The sequence below is a fragment of the Anomalospiza imberbis genome, unplaced genomic scaffold (genome assembly GCF_031753505.1).
Source record: "Anomalospiza imberbis isolate Cuckoo-Finch-1a 21T00152 unplaced genomic scaffold, ASM3175350v1 scaffold_58, whole genome shotgun sequence".
Taxonomy (NCBI): Eukaryota; Metazoa; Chordata; class Aves; order Passeriformes; family Viduidae; genus Anomalospiza; species Anomalospiza imberbis.
In genome coordinates this window covers 487,380-505,841 of record NW_027100192.1, presented here as the reverse complement: position 1 = coordinate 505,841, position 18,462 = coordinate 487,380, and the positions used below count along the sequence as shown (strand labels likewise).

General features: G+C 47.7%; 1 protein-coding gene across 1 annotated transcript; it reads right to left on the bottom strand.

The window, feature by feature from the left end:
- Positions 1-14,721: 14,721 nt before the first annotated feature.
- Positions 14,722-16,995, bottom strand: LOC137467296 (serine/threonine-protein kinase pim-1-like; the record flags this gene model as incomplete). Its single annotated transcript, XM_068178791.1, has 5 exons — positions 14,722-14,783; positions 15,025-15,201; positions 15,816-16,182; positions 16,387-16,437; positions 16,612-16,995. Coding segments are annotated over 5 exons (1,041 nt in total), but the record flags the coding sequence as incomplete, so codon positions are not given.
- Positions 16,996-18,462: the final 1,467 nt, after the last annotated feature.

Sequence of the window (18,462 nt, the reverse complement as noted above, 5' to 3'; positions counted from 1 at the left end):
ACAGTTCCTGGAATCTGAAACAGCCATACTGAAAAAGAAACCAAGAATTCATGCATCACCTCCTCCATTCAACACAGAAATACTTCCACTTTAGTTTAAAATCACAATAACTTTCCTGTGTCTTGCGAGGACACAGTGTGCAAGGATGAATCAGTATTTCACTGAAAAAAAAGGAAAAAATTAGATGGTTAACCAGTTAGTTTCCATAACCAGAAGTCCAACATTAAAAAGGCAGGATGTAAAACACTTCTCATTTCCTTTTCCCCTAAGTCATTTGTCCCCTAAGATGATGAGGCAATCTCAATCTTGAGGGACTTCTGAGGTTTCATTCCTCAGGGAATGAAAGGATTGTCAACACTGGAACAGGAGCTCAGAGAAATTGTGGATTCTCCATCTTTGCAGACATTTGAAGCTTGACTGGACATAGCTCTAAGCAATCTAATCCAAAGCAGAAGTTATCCATCCTTTGAAATACAAATAAAATCATATGACTTCCTCATGTCTCCTTCAATCCTAATTTTTCTGCTATTTCCTTTAGCAGTTAATGGACAAAATAATAACTGAACTGAATCACACACTGAAGGTCTTGCTCAACATCCAACACCCTTCCACTTAAACTTGGATGTCTGACAGCCATCAAATGACTTTTTCTACTCTCTAGTGACCTTATCTTCCCAAGGACTCTTCTGATAAGGGCAATGTCTACCTGAGCTGCTTATGAATTAACTACTTCACTATTAAAATCTGACTGAAAACAGGATCACTTGTCTTTTATAACACTGTCCAAAAGCTGAAGCAATTCAAGAACTGATCCATAGGCAGATAATCAACCCCTGTACCAAGAATAGCAATGTGTGCATAGGACAAGTGGAGTACACACAGCATAGGTACAGGCACTGCATTAGCTGTATCACTTAATTCAGTATCTCACAGCTTCCACGTACAGTTCACCCACATGGTCCTGGTTTGCCCATCCCGTGAAAACTAAGCCCACAGCTGAGTGTCACAGTTATTAACATGGTATGTGAAATAAGGCTTTTGCCTGCACGGAGACAAGAGGGGGATTTATTCCAAGATTTCCCCACTGGAGTCTGAAGAAGTTGGGTGAAAAATGCCACTGGATGAATTATTGACACCCAAACTACGCCAATGACTTCTGCTCACCCAGCACACAAGACCATCTGTGTGTTCCCTCCTGACCTCTCTTTTCTATCCAGATCAGCAGCTCTTTCCTGCCAGTCTATTATGTCCCAGTGACACCAAGAAGTGGAAGCCATTGTAGTTACCACATTAAATATTTCTCAACATTGCAGGGAAAAAAAACTACTAGAAAGGAATTGGGCTCCATGCTGGCTTAGCTAGAAAAAGAAATGTGGTGAAGAAGATTAAGCTGTGTTTCTATAGCCACAGCTGAGCAGGTGGCAAAGACCCATCACTGGTGCTTGTTCCATAGAGGATTCCACTCCCTGGCAAAACAGTTACTCCTCAAAGAAACCAGGGCTTGAAGATATCCAGGACTCTGCCTGTCAGATGAGCCTTGTGTAAGTTTATGAAGTCTTGGGATCACTATGATTAACTACCTTCCTTAAGCTGTTCCCCACCAGGCTTTAGTGCTTTAAAACCACTGACCCCTTGAATTAAAGAGGGAGATTTCTCTTTTCACAGCTGTGACTCAACACAGGAAGGAATTCAGAGACATCTGAAAACAAAGCCAGGCAGAATTTGAAACAAAATCCTTTAATGACAGATTTAGCAAGTGATGGGCACAGCTGGAGCTTACAAATACAACTAAGCAAATGAGCATGCATTATACAACAACCTTACATAGACAGATCCTATGAAGGGCAATTTCCTCACAGGAATTGCAAAAACCTAACTGCTATGAATAAATCATCAGAAAAACTAGATATTAGCTGTTCAAAAGGAATCTGAGTCTTCAGATCCTTTACCAAACTAAATGGTAACCACCCCTAAAATGAGATATGTGACAACCAATTAAGAAACTAAAGCCTTCACTTTTAGTTATTGTCTATTTAAATCACAATACAAAATCAAAATTCCCGTGCCTAGAGAAGAATAAAACACTATTAAGGTAGTTTTCAAAACTTATATAATACCTTTCATACATTCAACTTAAAATATAACAGTAACTAGTACATACATCATTGAGTCATTGTAAAGAAAATGTGTGCCTACTATTTCTGCTGGGGAAACTGATGCTAAATGTACTCACTAGATATTCTAGGAGGAATTGAAGTGAAAAAAAGAAGTGGAATTAGATACTAACAGCTAATTATCAGTGTCACTATCTTAAACATGACATGCTTCTTTCTACCCAGTCAAATGGGCTACATGACACAGCAGACTACTTTTAAGAAGCAAGCACAAGTTTGCCGATGAACTTTATAAAGTGCAACAAATATCTTGAAGATAATCACGCATGAGGAGTTGACCACCTCCACACAGTACTGCAAAGCAAAACAACAATGACTACTGAAAATTCTATTTCCCTTATCTGCCTAGCTGGGGTATGTGACATGCATTAATGGCACGGGGAATAATGTACTTGCACTCAGACCCTGGACTGACTGATGTCAAATGAAGTTCAACCATTCATATTAATGGGGATCAGCATTTGTCCGAGGGAATGGAAGCCTCTCGGACCTCAGGGTCATGAATTGACAAGCTATCGAACATTTTCTCTGTAGTGCTGACCATCCTCCATCCCCACTGAGCTCAGCTGTCTGGACTCTTAGTCCCGCTCCAGCTGCTTTGTGCTCCTCCTGAGGCACAGAAAGAGCTCATTACAGATTCTTTCTGTGTAATGTGCAATGAGGGCTGAGGTCTCACAACTCCCTTTCTAGGAAATGCAGAATAGTCACATTTCTCCGGACCCCAAGAAAAACAGAGACATACATGCAAACTGTGAGTTTTGTTATTCTGGAGATCTGTAATTGACTAAGCCAGATGGTGACAGAAGTGCCATTAATGCCAAAAAAAAAAAAAAAAAACCAAAAAAAAAACAAACCCAAAAAACCCCAAACCCAAACCACTGAAAATATCTCCTCAAAAGAACAAAGATGACTAATAACTTGTACCAAGAAAATGACTGTTAAATTGCTATTGTCTCACACCACTAATACACTGGCAGGATGCAAAAAGCCGTTTTCCTTACAGATAGATTTTCTGGAAAAATACCTTCTCGCAGAACTTATTCTTGAATGGTCTCAGGATATCTATAAACTCATGGGTTGTAGTCATGCTAATGATCAGCAAGCAGTAACTTCAGATAGCTGATAAAAGTCTGTAGCTGATATTACCCAGTAAAACATTAAAACAGGCAAAAGAAACCACTGCAGCAGAGTTTTGGCCTTCTTAATATCAAGTAGAGAAATTCTGGGAGTAAGGACAGTTATAATTTTCACCATCATCATTAATCCTAATAAAATTAAGAAGGGCAATAGTAACAATGATAACCGTAACTTTTTTCCTAAACTTTTTTGGCAACAAAAAGTCTGCCAGATGCAAACTTAAATTTTATGGATGATAAGAAAGTCAGCTGTTTCTAGTGACTTTTACAAGTTATAACTCAGCTCTGGTAGTCAGGACATGCAGAGTGAGTGAATTCAAAAAGCCCACTCAAGCCCTGGCATCTCTGTTTCTTTAGAGGCACCTCAACCACACTCTTGTTTTTCAGAGGAGTTTGTGCAGACATTAAAACCATAATGCAATAAAAAGAAAAGAATTCAGCATGCAAGGCCAACCCCAATGAAGGATGAGACAAATGAAAAAAACAGGATTAAAGTAAGTGCATAAAAAATTTCAGTATCATGAGTCACTAAACTGACCCATGAACTATAACTTGACCATGTCTCCTTTAATTGTTCCACATAAGGATCTGCTTTCTGAAAAAGAAGAATATCTTTAGCAGACATAGTGCTACAGCCGTTTTTTCCTTTATCAATAGTATATGTGTACTGTAGTGCAAGTTACGGAACTTAAGTTCTACCACAGAAAGAAGCATGTAGGATGTAGGAGACAGACAGCTAGACCAGAAAATGCCTTCTATATGTACCTGGTGAACTACCAGTAGAAGTCACCACAAAACAATGAAGATCTATTCCTGACGGTAATATAAGGTGAAATATAAAAGCTAAAAAGGCAAGACTGCAAACTTAGGCAGTCAGTAACTGAGAAAGTATTCACATTTGATATTCTTTCAGCATTAAAGTGGTCTCTCATTTTTCTTTCCTTAGCAATATGGATCACAAAACATATTACTGATTTTCTACATTTAAGCAGTTCTGGGTTTTCTCCACCTTCAACATTAATTTCCTGTTCCAGAAAAATCCTCTCACACAACAACTTGTTACTTAAATAAGAATATAAAAATGTTTTTAATGGCAAAACTAAAGGCTCATCCAGTCTAGTGGTCTCTTTTCAACAGCAAGAAGAATAAATATAGAACATTTATATACGATATTTCCCTACCCTTAGTGCCCCCCCTCCTCTCCATCTATTTTCAGCTCAGGAGATTTCCTGAGCCTATTGTGGCCTGTCTATTTTGCAACCCCCAAGTAGATATCACTTTCAAGTACTTGTCCAGTATCCCTCTGAGCCCTTGTAAAATTCTTGCATCTGCAACACCATCTGGCAAACAAGTTTATATGTCTGCTACCCAGGGTGTGAAGAACCACTTCCAATACCAATAGTGCAATGTGATAATGTATTAATTTCCCCTCATACACCACTACCTTCATAACATTAGCCAGAAAGTAGCTCCCATTGGGCAATAAAAAAAGGAAAATTCGGATTTAGTTTGATGCTCATCCAACTGTTTCAACATTAGCTGCATGACACATGCTACCTCATTATTTATTTTGTATAATTGTCTCACGGAGTGAGTGGGAAATTAAGTGAAAATTGGTCAAGAGAAAGTTAAGAAGGTGATAGTAGTCATCAGTTCTAATGAGTGTTTGCTGCCAAAGAGAAATATCTTGCTATGGTCACTGCACAAGACGAGATATTTCACGACTAAATCTTTGGTGAGAATCCAGGATCAGCTTTGAACAAACTAAGTTCAATTCAACAGAGTAAGCATTTGCCAAGGCTGGCAAACATGGGGCAAAATCAGAGCTGAGATCAGTGAAAGACAAACCCTTCAGTTTCACAGCCATCAGTGGCTCAGGATTGGTAGCAGAAGGGTTCCCACACATGAACTGGTGAGTACCTGCAGGCAGGTAGGATGGAAAAGGCATCCCAGCACCCAGCAGCTGGGGAGATCTGTCACATCTCTCCTTGACAAGGCCCTTTGCCTCTCTCACGCTGCAGTAAAATTCACTTTTAGTTTACTGAAATGACCAGGATTTCTCATATTCACAACTTTTACTCTAATAAAGGCAGCATGGAGGTGAAGCATTTTACTTTTGCACCAGTTGATAATGTATCTTTAAAATCTGCTTTCAAAATTACTGAATAATTTAAGAAATGTGCTTTAAGATTTATGTTATAAACTGACTATGAGGAAGTAAGAGTTATAAGCTCTCTTAATCTTCAGGTTTCAAGGTGTGAGTGATGTAAGAAACATCATCTTGCAATACAGAACAGTAAAATTGTGAAGATTTATGCCTTCCGTTGAAACATCTGGTCTTACCCGCCCTTGGTGCCAAAATGGCAGACTGGATGAGCTGCTTGTTTATTCCAGACAGGCATTTCCCTGACTCCTGGACTTTATGTTAAGGCATGATGAACATCTTACTCCCACTGGAGAATTTTTACTCTCATGAAGTCAATAGGTCAGAACTTTTGAAATTTACAGCTCGTGAAAGGGATTCCTCCTTTGAGTTTGTTAGATTCTAGTGCATCAGTAGACAAATATAAATACTTAAAACAATTGTACTTTATGTACTCCATACTTGTGCTTCATACAGGCATAGGCATTAATTTAAAGGCCTGTCAGAATACAACTTCATTAGCAACAGAGTGAATCATGAGGGGTAGGAAATATCCAAAAGGATTACATCTCACAGAACTACAACAGTAAGCCCTATCAAAAAGTTCCTTTTGTTTTACAACCACAATAAACTTTTCAATTCAGTATTATAAACTGTAATTATCCTGGAGGATCAAACTAGTTGTATTTACTTACTTAGAATTCAGAATAATTTCATTCTTTTTACTACATCTATCAAAAGTCAAATTTTGAGTTAGCAGTGGATCACGATAATGTAAAGGCATTTCTGTTACTGCCTAATGAGTTTCAGAATTGTTTCAAAAAATACACACATTCAAAAGTTCCATAACTTCATCAAAAACTCACATTGAAGCAATGATGAAAAGCATTCAATTTTCTGAAAAAAAGTCTCCACTAGGTTTTAAAACAGAAAAGTTATACTGCCTTTTTTCAATTACAGCTACTTGTAAGATTTTCCAGAGGTAGCTACAGTTTGGCTTTGACCCTACTATTGCAAAGTGCCAGAAATACCAAATTATAGCAGGGAAAATGTTGTGTGTGCACACATGTATGTGTTTGTCTACAGTCTGCATGAGACACTGAAAAACATCCAACATAGACACACAGCAAATCGCGTAATTAAAACTTACTGTTATACAGAAGAAAATGATCATTTAAGTAGAAAATAATGGAAGGACAGCAGAGATTTCTCAGTACTAAACCATAATGCTTCATTTAATGAGTAATCCCTGGAGCATATGGATGTTTACCTCGCTCTGGGAAAGCTCAAGTGCATACACAGACAATTACAATGCTTCAGCTGATGTATGATACCTTGTTAGGCTGCTGTAATGCAGTGACATTCTTTCATGGCCTTACAGAGTGCATTTCTGTATTTGCTTCCATGCCAATACAACCTTTGTCTTTGCAAGATTAAATGGCTGCATGTTCAAAGTTAGAATGCCTGAATCTGAATACACAAAGCCCTGGAAACTTAAAAGCTGGAAACCCTGTCTGCAATCTCTCTGACTTTGGCAGGTACATTGTCTGCATCCACTCTGCCTTCAGAAAAATAAAATATTAGTAAATTTTTTAAAAAGGACAAGATTTTGCAATAGGAAAATCACAATACAATTTGGTTGCATTGCATCTTACGTGAATAATTGCTGGACAGCAGACTTATTTACATGATCCATTGAATACAATTTTTAAAAAATTAATATGTAGATACAGGCTGGAGATTAAGAGTAAATGCTGGCCAAAGGCTTCAGAAAGACTACAGGTTTTGCCTTGGGAGAATGGCAAAAGGAGAAAATATATTGCTAAAGCCTCTCTTCCCACCTCTTTTATACTGCTGCCTCTTGTCAGAATGTAGGATGCAAAGTTCTGAGACTGGTATTTGGCAAAAGCACAGCTTAAATTATTAAAAAAAAAAAAAAAAGAGGGAAAAGAAAATCTAATGAAACTGCTTTGGTCAATCACACACAGCTATTGAACACCTCCTTAATGTTGTTAGTCTTCACTTCTCCATGAAATTTGTGAAAGCTGAAGGCAGTACTTCAAACTATTAATCTTCTATGCTTTTAGACTCTATATACAAATCTTATTTTTCTAGTCCATATTACCGGACAAGGAAAGTTAAAATACAGAGATTATAAACTCTACTGCTTGGTCATATGGGGAACTCTAGAACCTCAGAAATGCCCACACTTCTGTATTTCTTTCTATGTATTTGATCCAAAATTCTGGCTATCAATGTGAAAGGAATTTTAAAGTTCTTCTATTAATAACAATCTAAAGATAGAAAAGATTCACGATTCACAAAAAAGTAACCCATGCACACTCAGATACACACACAGTATAGATGGCTGTGCTTTGTTCCACAAGAAACTCTTGTGATTCACAGCACCTGAGTATGAGTTTCCAGGTTTCCATGAACTTACTTCTTAAATATTAAAAACATAATGCATTTAAGAAATTTCTTCCTTTTTTTTTTTTTTTTTTTTTAATGAAGCCAAATGTAGCAATCAATGGTCATCTATGTTCTGGTTGGCATATTTCACACAAGAGACCCTTGATAATAAACCATGGCTGAAATATCAAAATTCCTTCAAGTACTTACCTCTGTTAATGGTAACTACAGCTGCACTCAAAATCTGCTGCCCTTGATATCACTTACATTCCCACAGGAATATAAATCTCCATGTTTCAAAAAAGGTATTCATCTCAGGGCTCTGGAGAAACACACAGCTTGTTTGTTTGATGCTGCCTGATAGTATTATTGGGTTAACATGATGAAATAGACTCTTTTTTTTCCATGAAGCTTATCTAGTCTCACATTATTAATCTGAAAACAGGCCAAAAGAAAAAACAGGAAGAGAGATACAACAAATTCAGAGCTCAAATATGGTCATTTGGGCCACTGCAGATCTTCAATAGAAGCAATTTAGTCCAAGACATGGGAATACAGAAAAAGAAACACTATGAAGAGAGACTACTGAAGGCTGTTTCCTATCTGTTAGAAATCAAAGAGGATCAGAGCAAAAATGAAATTGTCTTGTAGCTGAGGTAATAATGTACCTAATGATCTTGAAATGAAATGTTTAAAAAGCTATATTTCTACCTTTCATTTTAAAAGATGTGCATTTTAATCCCATGAGTAATCCAACAATGATAATTGCAAAACTGTAACATATAATTAAATTCAAAACCAAGATCTATTCCACCCTTGAATCAAAATTATTCCTTTCATCATAGTAAAGGCCTGTTGTTTTTAAAACCTAGTGTCTATATTTATTTCATTTAATTCATAAGCCCCTAGTTATTACTGTAATTTTACTCATACGCCGGTTATCTAATGTGTAATGCTATAGCTGTTTGAAGTGTATTTTCCAAAACCAGAACAGAACTAAGACCCAGAGACACATCACTACCTCTTGCAGAAATGTCACTCATGCTATGAATAAAGCATAAGCTGAGAAAAACATCATTACCCACCAAACAAATAGCATTTACTCAACCAAACCCATGTGTCTGGAGCTGCGCTCCCGAGCTAATTGGAGGCAGATTCTTGTGCCATGCCACAGGACGCCACAGCTGAGAAACCTCTCGAGCTGGTCATGGAGAGCTCAGCACGCTGTGCAAGGGGAATTGCCAAACTCTGGGACAGGAGGCAGGGCCAGAAATCCCAGAAAGCAGGGTGTGGATATTCTCAGTTCAGTCAGAGAGAAAAAGAGAAGGTTTTCTAACCAGGCGAGAGCCTGGGAGACAGTTGGGAAAGAATGTAAATAATTCTCTAATCTATCTTGTTGTTCACATTGTTTATAGATGGGTTCTGCCACCGTGTGTCATTCACTGCACACCAGTGGTGTGAGATGTTTTTACTCTAAGACCAATGAAATCAGTCCGCACGATGTTCTCTATAAATGGAGCGGTGCATTTGAAATAGATCGGAGTTCATTCTCTTTGCCTTTGATTTGGAGTCATTTTCGTTCCCGTCCTGCTCTACAGTGACAAGTGAGCAGATGCAAAGATAACCTTTGGTTGGAAGGTTCATCCAGAGGCCACCTTTGGCTCAGGGCCTCACTCAGGGCTGTTGTCCAGGCCTTGGCACTTCAGGGACGTGGTTTAGTGCTGGGCTCGACACTGCTGGGTGACCGGCTGGACTGGATGAGCTCAGAGGTCTTTTCCAACAGAAAGGATTCTGTGATTCCATGATTCCATCTGCTGCATTCAGCCAGGTCCATGTTAGCAGCATTCATTTGCTCACAGTGTCTCCTCAGGCCCAGCTCTTGAGGCCTGAGGCTTCAGCTCCTTCAGCTCCTGGCGCTCAGCTGCTCGTGCTGAACGAGACACTCGGAGAGAAGAGCACAGTCCATCCAATTCCTTCTGGGACACGGAGAGGGGAGGCTGTGCAAACAGGAGCAGTGTTTGGTGTGGCCTCCTCTCTGCCCTGCACACCTTTCAGCGCTTTGAAGCAGCCAAGAGCTTTCTCCAAGAGTGCAATGGAGCAGCTGTTCCTGCTGCCGGGTCTGGCTCTCTCCAGTCTCTGACCTTGCCTGCTTTTGTCCCTCTTGCTGTGCCCTCTGCTCCCCCAGGGCTCGGTGGCTGCTGCCCAGGACTGTGGGACTGGCACAGATCCCGTGGTGGAGACCCTCCTTTCTGTGCCCTTGGAGCTGCCTGGGCACAGCAGCCTTTTCCATCTGGAAGCTCCCCATGGACAGGGAGTCCCCAGCTCCGCTCCTTGCACAACCTCCAGGAGCCCAGGGCTGCCATCTCAAGTCCGTGCTGGCCCTGGGGGCTCCCAGGTGGGCACAAGTGGGGCAGCACAGCCAGCAGGGAGCCTGTGAGTCTCTTCCAGCCCTGTCTGCTCTGAGTTTGGGCCTTGGAGCCTCAGGTGGCCAAAGGCAGCTGCTGCTGGTCCCTGTGTGTGCCCGTGTTCAGCGGTGCTGCTCCATCAGTCTGTGCCCAGCCACGGGGAAAAGCCTCAGCCCTGCAGGGCCAGGAGCTGCCGGGCTCTGCCTGAGCAGCTCAGCCAGAGGGAAGGGAGCTGCTCCCCACGGGAACCAGGAGCAAAGGGCTGGAGCACCTCGCTCTGGGGCAGAGCCCAACTCCTGTGAGGGAGTAACAGAGTTATTCACGTGCACTGGTGTGTCAGCACTGCAGGTGCTGTGCCTGCAAACACATTCGGGATGTGCAAAAGAATTCTGCAACTCTTGGCTGGATCAGGATGTCAGCAGTGCTGAACTCCAGCTTAGTCCAAAGCAAACACTTGACAACTCTTCTCATATCTGCTAGATTTTTTACTGCAGGGTATCCAGAGGAAAGTAAACAGAGGAGTAAATATTTTCATTGTTTATCAGAAATGTATCTTATTTTGTTGTGAATCTTATTTTTGCTGAAAAATCTTACCTATTTTTCAGGATGTGTTATCTACATAAAATAAAATAGAAAAAATAAAAAAAAAAAACGAGAAAAATATGAAAGAGAAAACAAAAAGAAACAAATGTGTAATGAAATCTTCTGTAACTTTGGATTTAAGAGGTAACTGATCTTTTTAAAAGGAGAACTCATTTACTTTGTGCCTGTTCTGATGGCCTGGATCCATCTTACTGACTGACCTCAGCATCCTTTTTTTAAAGACTTTGGGTTTTGTTTCCAATATTAAGATTTATTTTTTTAAATTGGTGTTGAAGCAATAGGAGGATGAGAGATGGATTGTGCATGACTGTGTCTTGAGAACAAAAATATTGCAGTTTGAAACTTGGACCTAAAGTATTAGAAATGAAACTTACAAATCCCAGTGCATTGTGTGAAAGCAGCTTTTCCTATAGGATGTGCAGCATCACAAAGACTTCATCAGTGGGGTTGGGAGTGCTTGGAGCTTTGTCCTGTGCCACTCTGGGATGCCATGAACCAGGACTTCACCTGCCACCAGCCCAGGTCACCCTCTGCAACCGCATCTCCTTGGACCTTGTGTCCCCAAAGCAGACACAAAGTGTTTCTGTTGCTCCCCCTTTGCACAAACCCACAGAGAGCTGGGATTTTTCCAAGGCTCATGTCTCCATTGGGCCATATTCCCAAAGAACTAGCAGCACATCCTGATGAATACGGCAAATTATGTGGATGTTTGTCAGCTCCACTTCCTGCCTAGAAATCCTGAAACTGCTTCTAAATGCTGCTGCTTCAGCTCCTGGACACCTTCTCACACAGAGCTGGGAAAAAAAATCCCCTGGCCACCAGCTAAAAGGTGAGTTATGCCAAAGTTAGAGTACTGTGGGAAATCTCTGTCCCTCCCTGTCCTTTTAATGTATCTGTACATGGGGGTGTGCCTGGATGTGTCTTGTGCACAAAGGAAGGAGCGTGCAAGCAACGGGACTGACACTTTCAGTGTCCATGCTATTCCATACCCATGGGCACAGAGACATTATGGAAACCCTGGCACAGACAGGGCCTTCTGTCCATGGGTAGAGACATCCTAGAGCCCCTGGCACACACAGAGCCTTCTGTCCATGGATACAGAGACATCCAAGAGCCCCTGGCACACACAGAGCCTTCTGTCCATGGGTACAGAGACATCCAAGAGCCCCTGGCACACACAGAGCCTTCTGTCCACGGGTACAGAGACATCCAAGAGCCCCTGGCACACACAGAGCCTTCTGTCCATGGATACAGAGACATCCAAGAGCCCCTGGCACACACAGAGCCTTCTGTCCATGGGTACAGAGACATCCAAGAGCCCCTGGCACACACAGAGCCTTCTGTCCATGGGTACAGAGACATCCAAGAGCCCCTGGCACACACAGGCCTGGCAGCACAGGCTGCTTTCCCCACAGGCTGCAGGAGATGAGAACACAACATTTGCCAACACTGACTGAAAGCCACAGCTCCGGGTGCTCCCCGTGAACCCCAGCTCTGGGACCACTGTCTGCCCCATGCTTCAGGGGCTGCAGTGGGAGCCCGGCTGGGCTCTGCCCTGGGGCCATCCTGCAGGGACAGCTGCAAACAGGGAGCATTCCCTTGCCACAGAGAGCCAAGCCATGGCTACAGGGCAGCTGCTCCAGCCCGGAGTGCACTGCTGAGTGCTGTGCTCTGGGGCTGGGGCTCCCCACACAGGGGACTGGACTGGTGTGCCACAGGAGACAGAGAAGCTGCAGCTTCAGCATAACTGAGGTGGGTGCGTGGGCTGGGCAGAGTGGGGAGGCTCAAGGGGATTCACAGAGCTCATCCTGCTGCAAGGACGAGGAAAAGGGAGTGGGAACTCAGCAGTGAGGAGAGCTGAGGGCTGGAGAGCAGCTCTGAATGACACTAAAATCCCACTGGAGCTCTGAGACATTGCTGCTCCTCAGCCAGTGACAGGATGAGTCCCTAAGCCTGGGGCTCGGCCTTCCTCATGGTGAGGGGCACCAAGGAAGGCAACAGTGTGATGGAGACTGCCATGGGCTGGGAACTCACTGGGGGACAAGAGGGAGCAGTTGGGAAGTAAAAGGCAGGTGGGGGAGAGAACAGTTCAGAGAAGGGCTGAGCTACAGCTTGAGCAAGCTGCAAAATGTCATTTGGGGCCATCCCAGATTGATTTCATTTCAGAAGTTATTGAACAAGTTTAATTTTTGGGTGGTGTCATGTTTGCCCTTGGAGGTGTACACTCTGCAAACTTGAGCTGTGTTGCTGAAATGCTCAAGCAGGTCTGTGCTGCAGGTCACCCCATTTCTTCTTTGGCTGATTGCAGCCCGGTGCTGAGCTCCAGCAGAGCCCTGGCAGAGCCCAGAGCAGCCTCAGCACCCGCAGAGCCCGGCTGCAAGGAGAGAAACCAGAAAGCGCCCGTCAGCTGAAGGCTCCTGGCCCCTTGTCCCAGCCGCCCGCGGTGCCCAGGCCATGCTGGCCGTGCCCAGAGCTGTGCCCAGAGCTGCCCATCCCTGCTGCCTGTGGAAGCAGAGCAGGAGGGCAGGACATGTGCCCAGCCTGCAGCCAGCCACGGCACATCCAGCCCTCAGCAGCTGCCCAGAGCAGGATGCTCCTGTGCTCGCTGCCATCTCCCCAAAGCTCTGATCCCACCATGCCAAGCAGACAGGACCCACCTCACGCCATCCCTCGCTGGAAGAAAAGCTGGTCCCAAACGATGTCCTCATCCTTCTCCCAGGGCACGGCCCATCCACGCCACAGCTGCTCCCAAGCACTTCCCCATCCAGACTGGACCCCACCTGGAACGCTTCCTCTAGAAAAACACACAACAAATTATTGAAAATAGATTACAGACAAAAAGGGGAACAAGAAAAAAGGTCAAAAATCTTATCTCTGTCAGGGGCTTAAGGAAGGCCCAACCCCTGCATGCCAGGGAAAAACCCACCCACAGGTGAGGGAAGCCCAGGCTATCTCCCTTCCCCCTGCACTGCCCTCCAAAATAACGGTGATCCCAAAGCAAACAGGGGCAGTGGAGCAGCCCAAGCCCTTCCTTGCCTGCAAAGCAAAGCAGCCCCTGCACAGGTTCTGGAGTCCCACCTCTGCTCCCACCATGGGGGTTTCTTTGTGTCGGGCTGGCTGCCCCAGCCCCAGCCCCAGCCCGGGGCACGGTGGGTGCTGGGGCTGTTGGCAGGGCCAGGAGCCCACTCCCATTTCATCAGCACCCCAGCCCATCCCCCTAGCCCTGCCAAAAGCAGCCTGGCAGCCGACTGAAGGATTAGCTGCATCCGCCCCAGCAAAGGGGGAACCTTTGGTTCCCGGCCAGGCTGTGCAATGCCCAAATCTGGGAGCATCCCCCTGCGTGTGGACTCACCTGCAAATTCCCTGTGGAGCCTGGCTTTGGAGAAGGCGCCAGAATCAAAGTCCATCATCTTCAGCTGCCGGTGACCAGGTGGAGGAAGAGGTTGTCATTTTTGATGTCGTCCTCACTGTCCCCAGCAGCAGCAGCCCCACCTGGTTCCGCTTCTCCAGGGCCGCCTCCTCCTTCCCTGAGGTGAGCCCAGGCTGTCAAGGTTCTGCCCAGGGCCCCAGCTGTCAGGGAACCAGGACAAGCAAAACCAGCTCAGATGGTGGCCACCAGTGCTGGGCAGAGCAGCTCAGCTCCAGCACAAGGGCTGCGTGTTCCCATCTGATGACCCCTGGGCAGTGACACAGGCAGGACAAAACCAGTCTGGTTGGCTTTGCCACTGATTGCCAGGACAAGTGTGGAGCTGTTACCTGCCAGGCCCCTGGATCCAACTGTGCACGTTGATCTCTCCCATCTTCTAGGGCAGAAGACCACCCTGCACCCATGGATCACGGAAAAGCTCTTCTAAGGATGGCCTGTCCAAGGGCTGCATGGACAAACACCTCTTAATGAGATCCTGGCACTCTGGGGAAACAAACCAGAAATCACCAGTCAGTTGGAGAAGTTGCCCCCCTGTTCCCATGCCCAGGCCATGCTGGGTGTGCCCAGAGCTGGGCCTAAACTTCCCCATGGATTCTGTGTTTGGAGGAGAGCAGGAGAGCAGGACATGTGCCACCTCCTCAGCAGCTGCCAGAGCAGGATGCTCATGAGCTGCTGCTGTCTCCCAGCACTGGTATTGCCCCCATGGCCAGAGATGAGGACCCACCTTGAGAGAGCCGTCGTGGGAACAAGATCCGCCCCCAGATGATCTCCTGGCCCCTCCTGAACGGGTGCTTCCCCATGACCAGGTGGTACAGCAGGAGGCCCAGGGACCAGATCGTCGCTGCCTCGCCGTGGTAGCGTTGGTGCTGGATCCACTCTGGTGGGCTGTAGGACAGGGTTCCTGTGGAACACAGACAGAGTTCATCAGGGGGACGCTGCTGCTCCCAGAGCCTGGCCCCAGCATCCCATGGCATGTGGGGGCTGCCCCAGTGGCACACAGGGTGACTGCTGCCCTCTCACCAGCACCTGGGACTTGTGGACAGACTTGGGGCTGGAAAAGAAGCCACTGGTGTTGGAAGAGGGCAGCAGAAATCCTGGGAAGGCCCAACCATGACACACAAAAGCAAAACTCATCCAGTGGTGGAGAAAGCCCGCTCTACTCCCCGCCTGCACGCCCCCCCAAAAATGTTAACCAGTCAAGGCAAACAATGGGAGCAGAGCAGTCCAAGCCCTTCTCGCCTGCACACCAAACCATCCAGGGCACGGGGTCAGACGCCCCTCTCTGCTACCCCCACTGGGGTTTTTGTCAGGCTGGCTGCCTCAGCTCCAGCCTTAGCCCAGGCCACAGTGGGTGCTGAAGGCTGTCAGCAGGGCTGGAGCTGGTCCCCCTCACACCCCCACCCAAATCAGCTTGGCTCCAGCATTAATCCCATCCTGGCTGCAATAGGGGGAGCCCTGGGGCTGCACCCCAGCTGGGCCATGAGATGCCCAGGAGCATCCCCAGGCAGAGCTCACCTGCAAACTGGGTGTAGGCTGTGTCTTGGAGGAAGGCGCCACAGCCAAAGTCAATCAGTTTCAGCTGCCCGGTGGCCAGGTCGAGCAGGATGTTCTCAGGCTTGATGTCCCTGTGCAGGACCCCGCAGCTGGTGCAGTGCCGCACAGCCTCCAGCACCTGGCGGAACAGCCCCCGCGCCTCCTCCTCCGGCAGGAACCTCCGCTCCGCCAGGAAACCCGACAGCTCCTGGCACCGCTCCGGACGCTCCAGCACCAGCACGACGCTGTCAGGGAGCTCAAGCCACTCCAGGAGCTGAATGACACCAGTGCAGCCAGAGGACACCTTGTCCAGCAGCACGACCTCCAGGGGTGCGCTGGTGCCGTCGGGCTGCGGGAGGAGCGCGATGCCGTCAGTGGGGCTGAGGCCGTGCCAGGGCTGGGGAACCCCTCAGCCAGCCCGGGATGCTCTGCATGCCCCGCTCAGCCCATGCCCGCTCTCCCTGCAGGGCTCCCGGCGGCTCCCACCCTGCCGGGCCCCGGCTCCTCGCCACCCGGCACGGCCCGGCTTCTGCCGCTGGCCCCGCTCACTCACCAGCTCGCCCCAGTGCCGGACGCGGTTCCGTGGCACCCTTTTGATGGCCACCTGCGAGCAAGGGAGAGCAGTGGGTTGAGCGCACCACCCGCCCCGCCGAGCCCCATCCTCCTCCTCCTCCGCCCCCTCCACCTCCTCCTCCTCCTCCTTCCCCCTCCTCCTCCTGCTAATCCTCCTCCTCCTCCGCCCCCTCCTCCTGCGCCCGCCGCCGGCCCCGCCGCTCACCGGGGCGCCATCCGAGAGCCGCGTGGCCGCGAAGACGCTGCCGAACCCGCCGCTGCCCAGCAGCGAACCCAGCCGGTACCGCTCCTGCAGGGCCTCCTCCTGCGCCTTCCCTGCGGGCGGGACGGGGCTGTCAGCGCTCGGCCCGGGGCCAGGAGCGGCCCCCGAGCGCCCCCCGAGCGCCCCGGGCCGGCCCTCCCCAGGCGTTCTGTCCCTGGAACGGGACAGCGGCGGCTCGGGGCCGACGGCCGCGCTGCCGAGCGGCGGAGCTCGGGCCGGGGAAGCCGCAGCGGGGGCGGCGGGAGCGGCTGCGCCGCGTGTGTCCTCCGCGGGGCCCGGGAGGAGCCGGGGCCGGGGCCGGGACTGGAGCCCACGTCGGGGCCGGGGCCGGGCTCGGGCCAGGCGGAGCCAGAGGGCGGCGGTGCCGCCCCAGCCCCAGGCACTGATGCCCGCCCAGCAGCGCCACCGCCAGCACGACCAGAGCCGGGCGGAGACGAGACCCCGGCGGGACGGCCGGGGACGGGGACGGGGCCGGGGCAGACCCGCCCGGGGCTGGGGGCGGGCTGGGGACATGGCCCGGCCGGGAATGGGGAGAGAGAGATTGGGAGAGGAGGGGACAGCGGGAAAGGGAGAGGAGAATCAAGAGGAATGCGACAAAATCACTGCTTTGTCTGCTTTTGCTGCTGCAGCCGCTGCCGCGGCCGCTGCTGCTGCTGCTGCTGCCGCTGCAACTGAAGCTCCGGGGCCGTTTGTCCCCGTGTCCGTTTTTCCGTTGCCCGCTCGCCCCCGCGCCCAGCCCCCCGCTCCCCAGGGGCAGCCCCTGAGCCTGTCCAAACACGGGAACTTTGCCCTGTTCAGCCCAGACTCAGAGTCTGGACTCCTGCACAGGGGAACAGGAATCCCCTTGAGCGCTGCTGTGCATTGTCCCCGCTGAGGATCAAACCCTAGGGGAGCACATTCCCTGAATGCTGAATTTGTACCTGACCCAAGGGCTGCACTTAGTCTCCATCACTGCTTTCCAAGTAAACCAGGGGAAGGCAAAAACTGTGTGTAGCTCATGGTATTTTACAGTGTCTAAAACTTGCCATGTCATGGATCTTAGAGCTGAGATCTATTTGGATTAAGGGGATGGAGAAGCAGTGCAACATGGAAAAGGGGAGCATAAAAATAAACAGAGAAAAACATCTTGGATTGTTTCTTTCCATTTTCATTTCATTTCCTAAAAGCTGTTTCAGTTTTCCCAGAATCTTCTCCACACTCCTGTTTGCTCTTTCCAAGAACCTTTCCTGGAGAACGAGGTGCAGCTTCTGTCACAAGATGTGCCACCAGCTGCAGCTTCTCTAGGCTTTCCACACCTTGTGTGCAGCTCAACTCTTGCAGCACAGCAGGACAAATGTTTGAAGAACTTGACAGCTTGTTCTTTCTTTTCCTTGTGGGCTGGGCAGTTGTGCCATTGGTAAGGTTTTCATTGTTACTGTTCTGCCCTAAGAAACCATGACGGGCTACCAGGAATTGTCAGGGAATCCAAGCCTGACTGAATGCAGAGAAAGAATCTGCAGAGCCTGCATCCAGAAATGGAGAGCTGTGTGATAATCATTGCAACATCCCCATGGGCATCTTGAAAGTGATCTAGAAGATGAAAATGCTCTGACAGAGGGAGTTTGTTTCTGAGTTCAGTGTAGAGGATTCCACATCTAGTGCATTGGTTCATAAATCAAGAGTTCAATCAGTTCATGGAAAGCACCAGAACAAGCTGGACCTCTCAGCCTTAAACACTTCAGTTGTTCAGGGACCCAAAAATGTTCCATAGAAAGAGCATTAGAAGGAGAGGAAAGAGACAGAGAGACAGAGAGA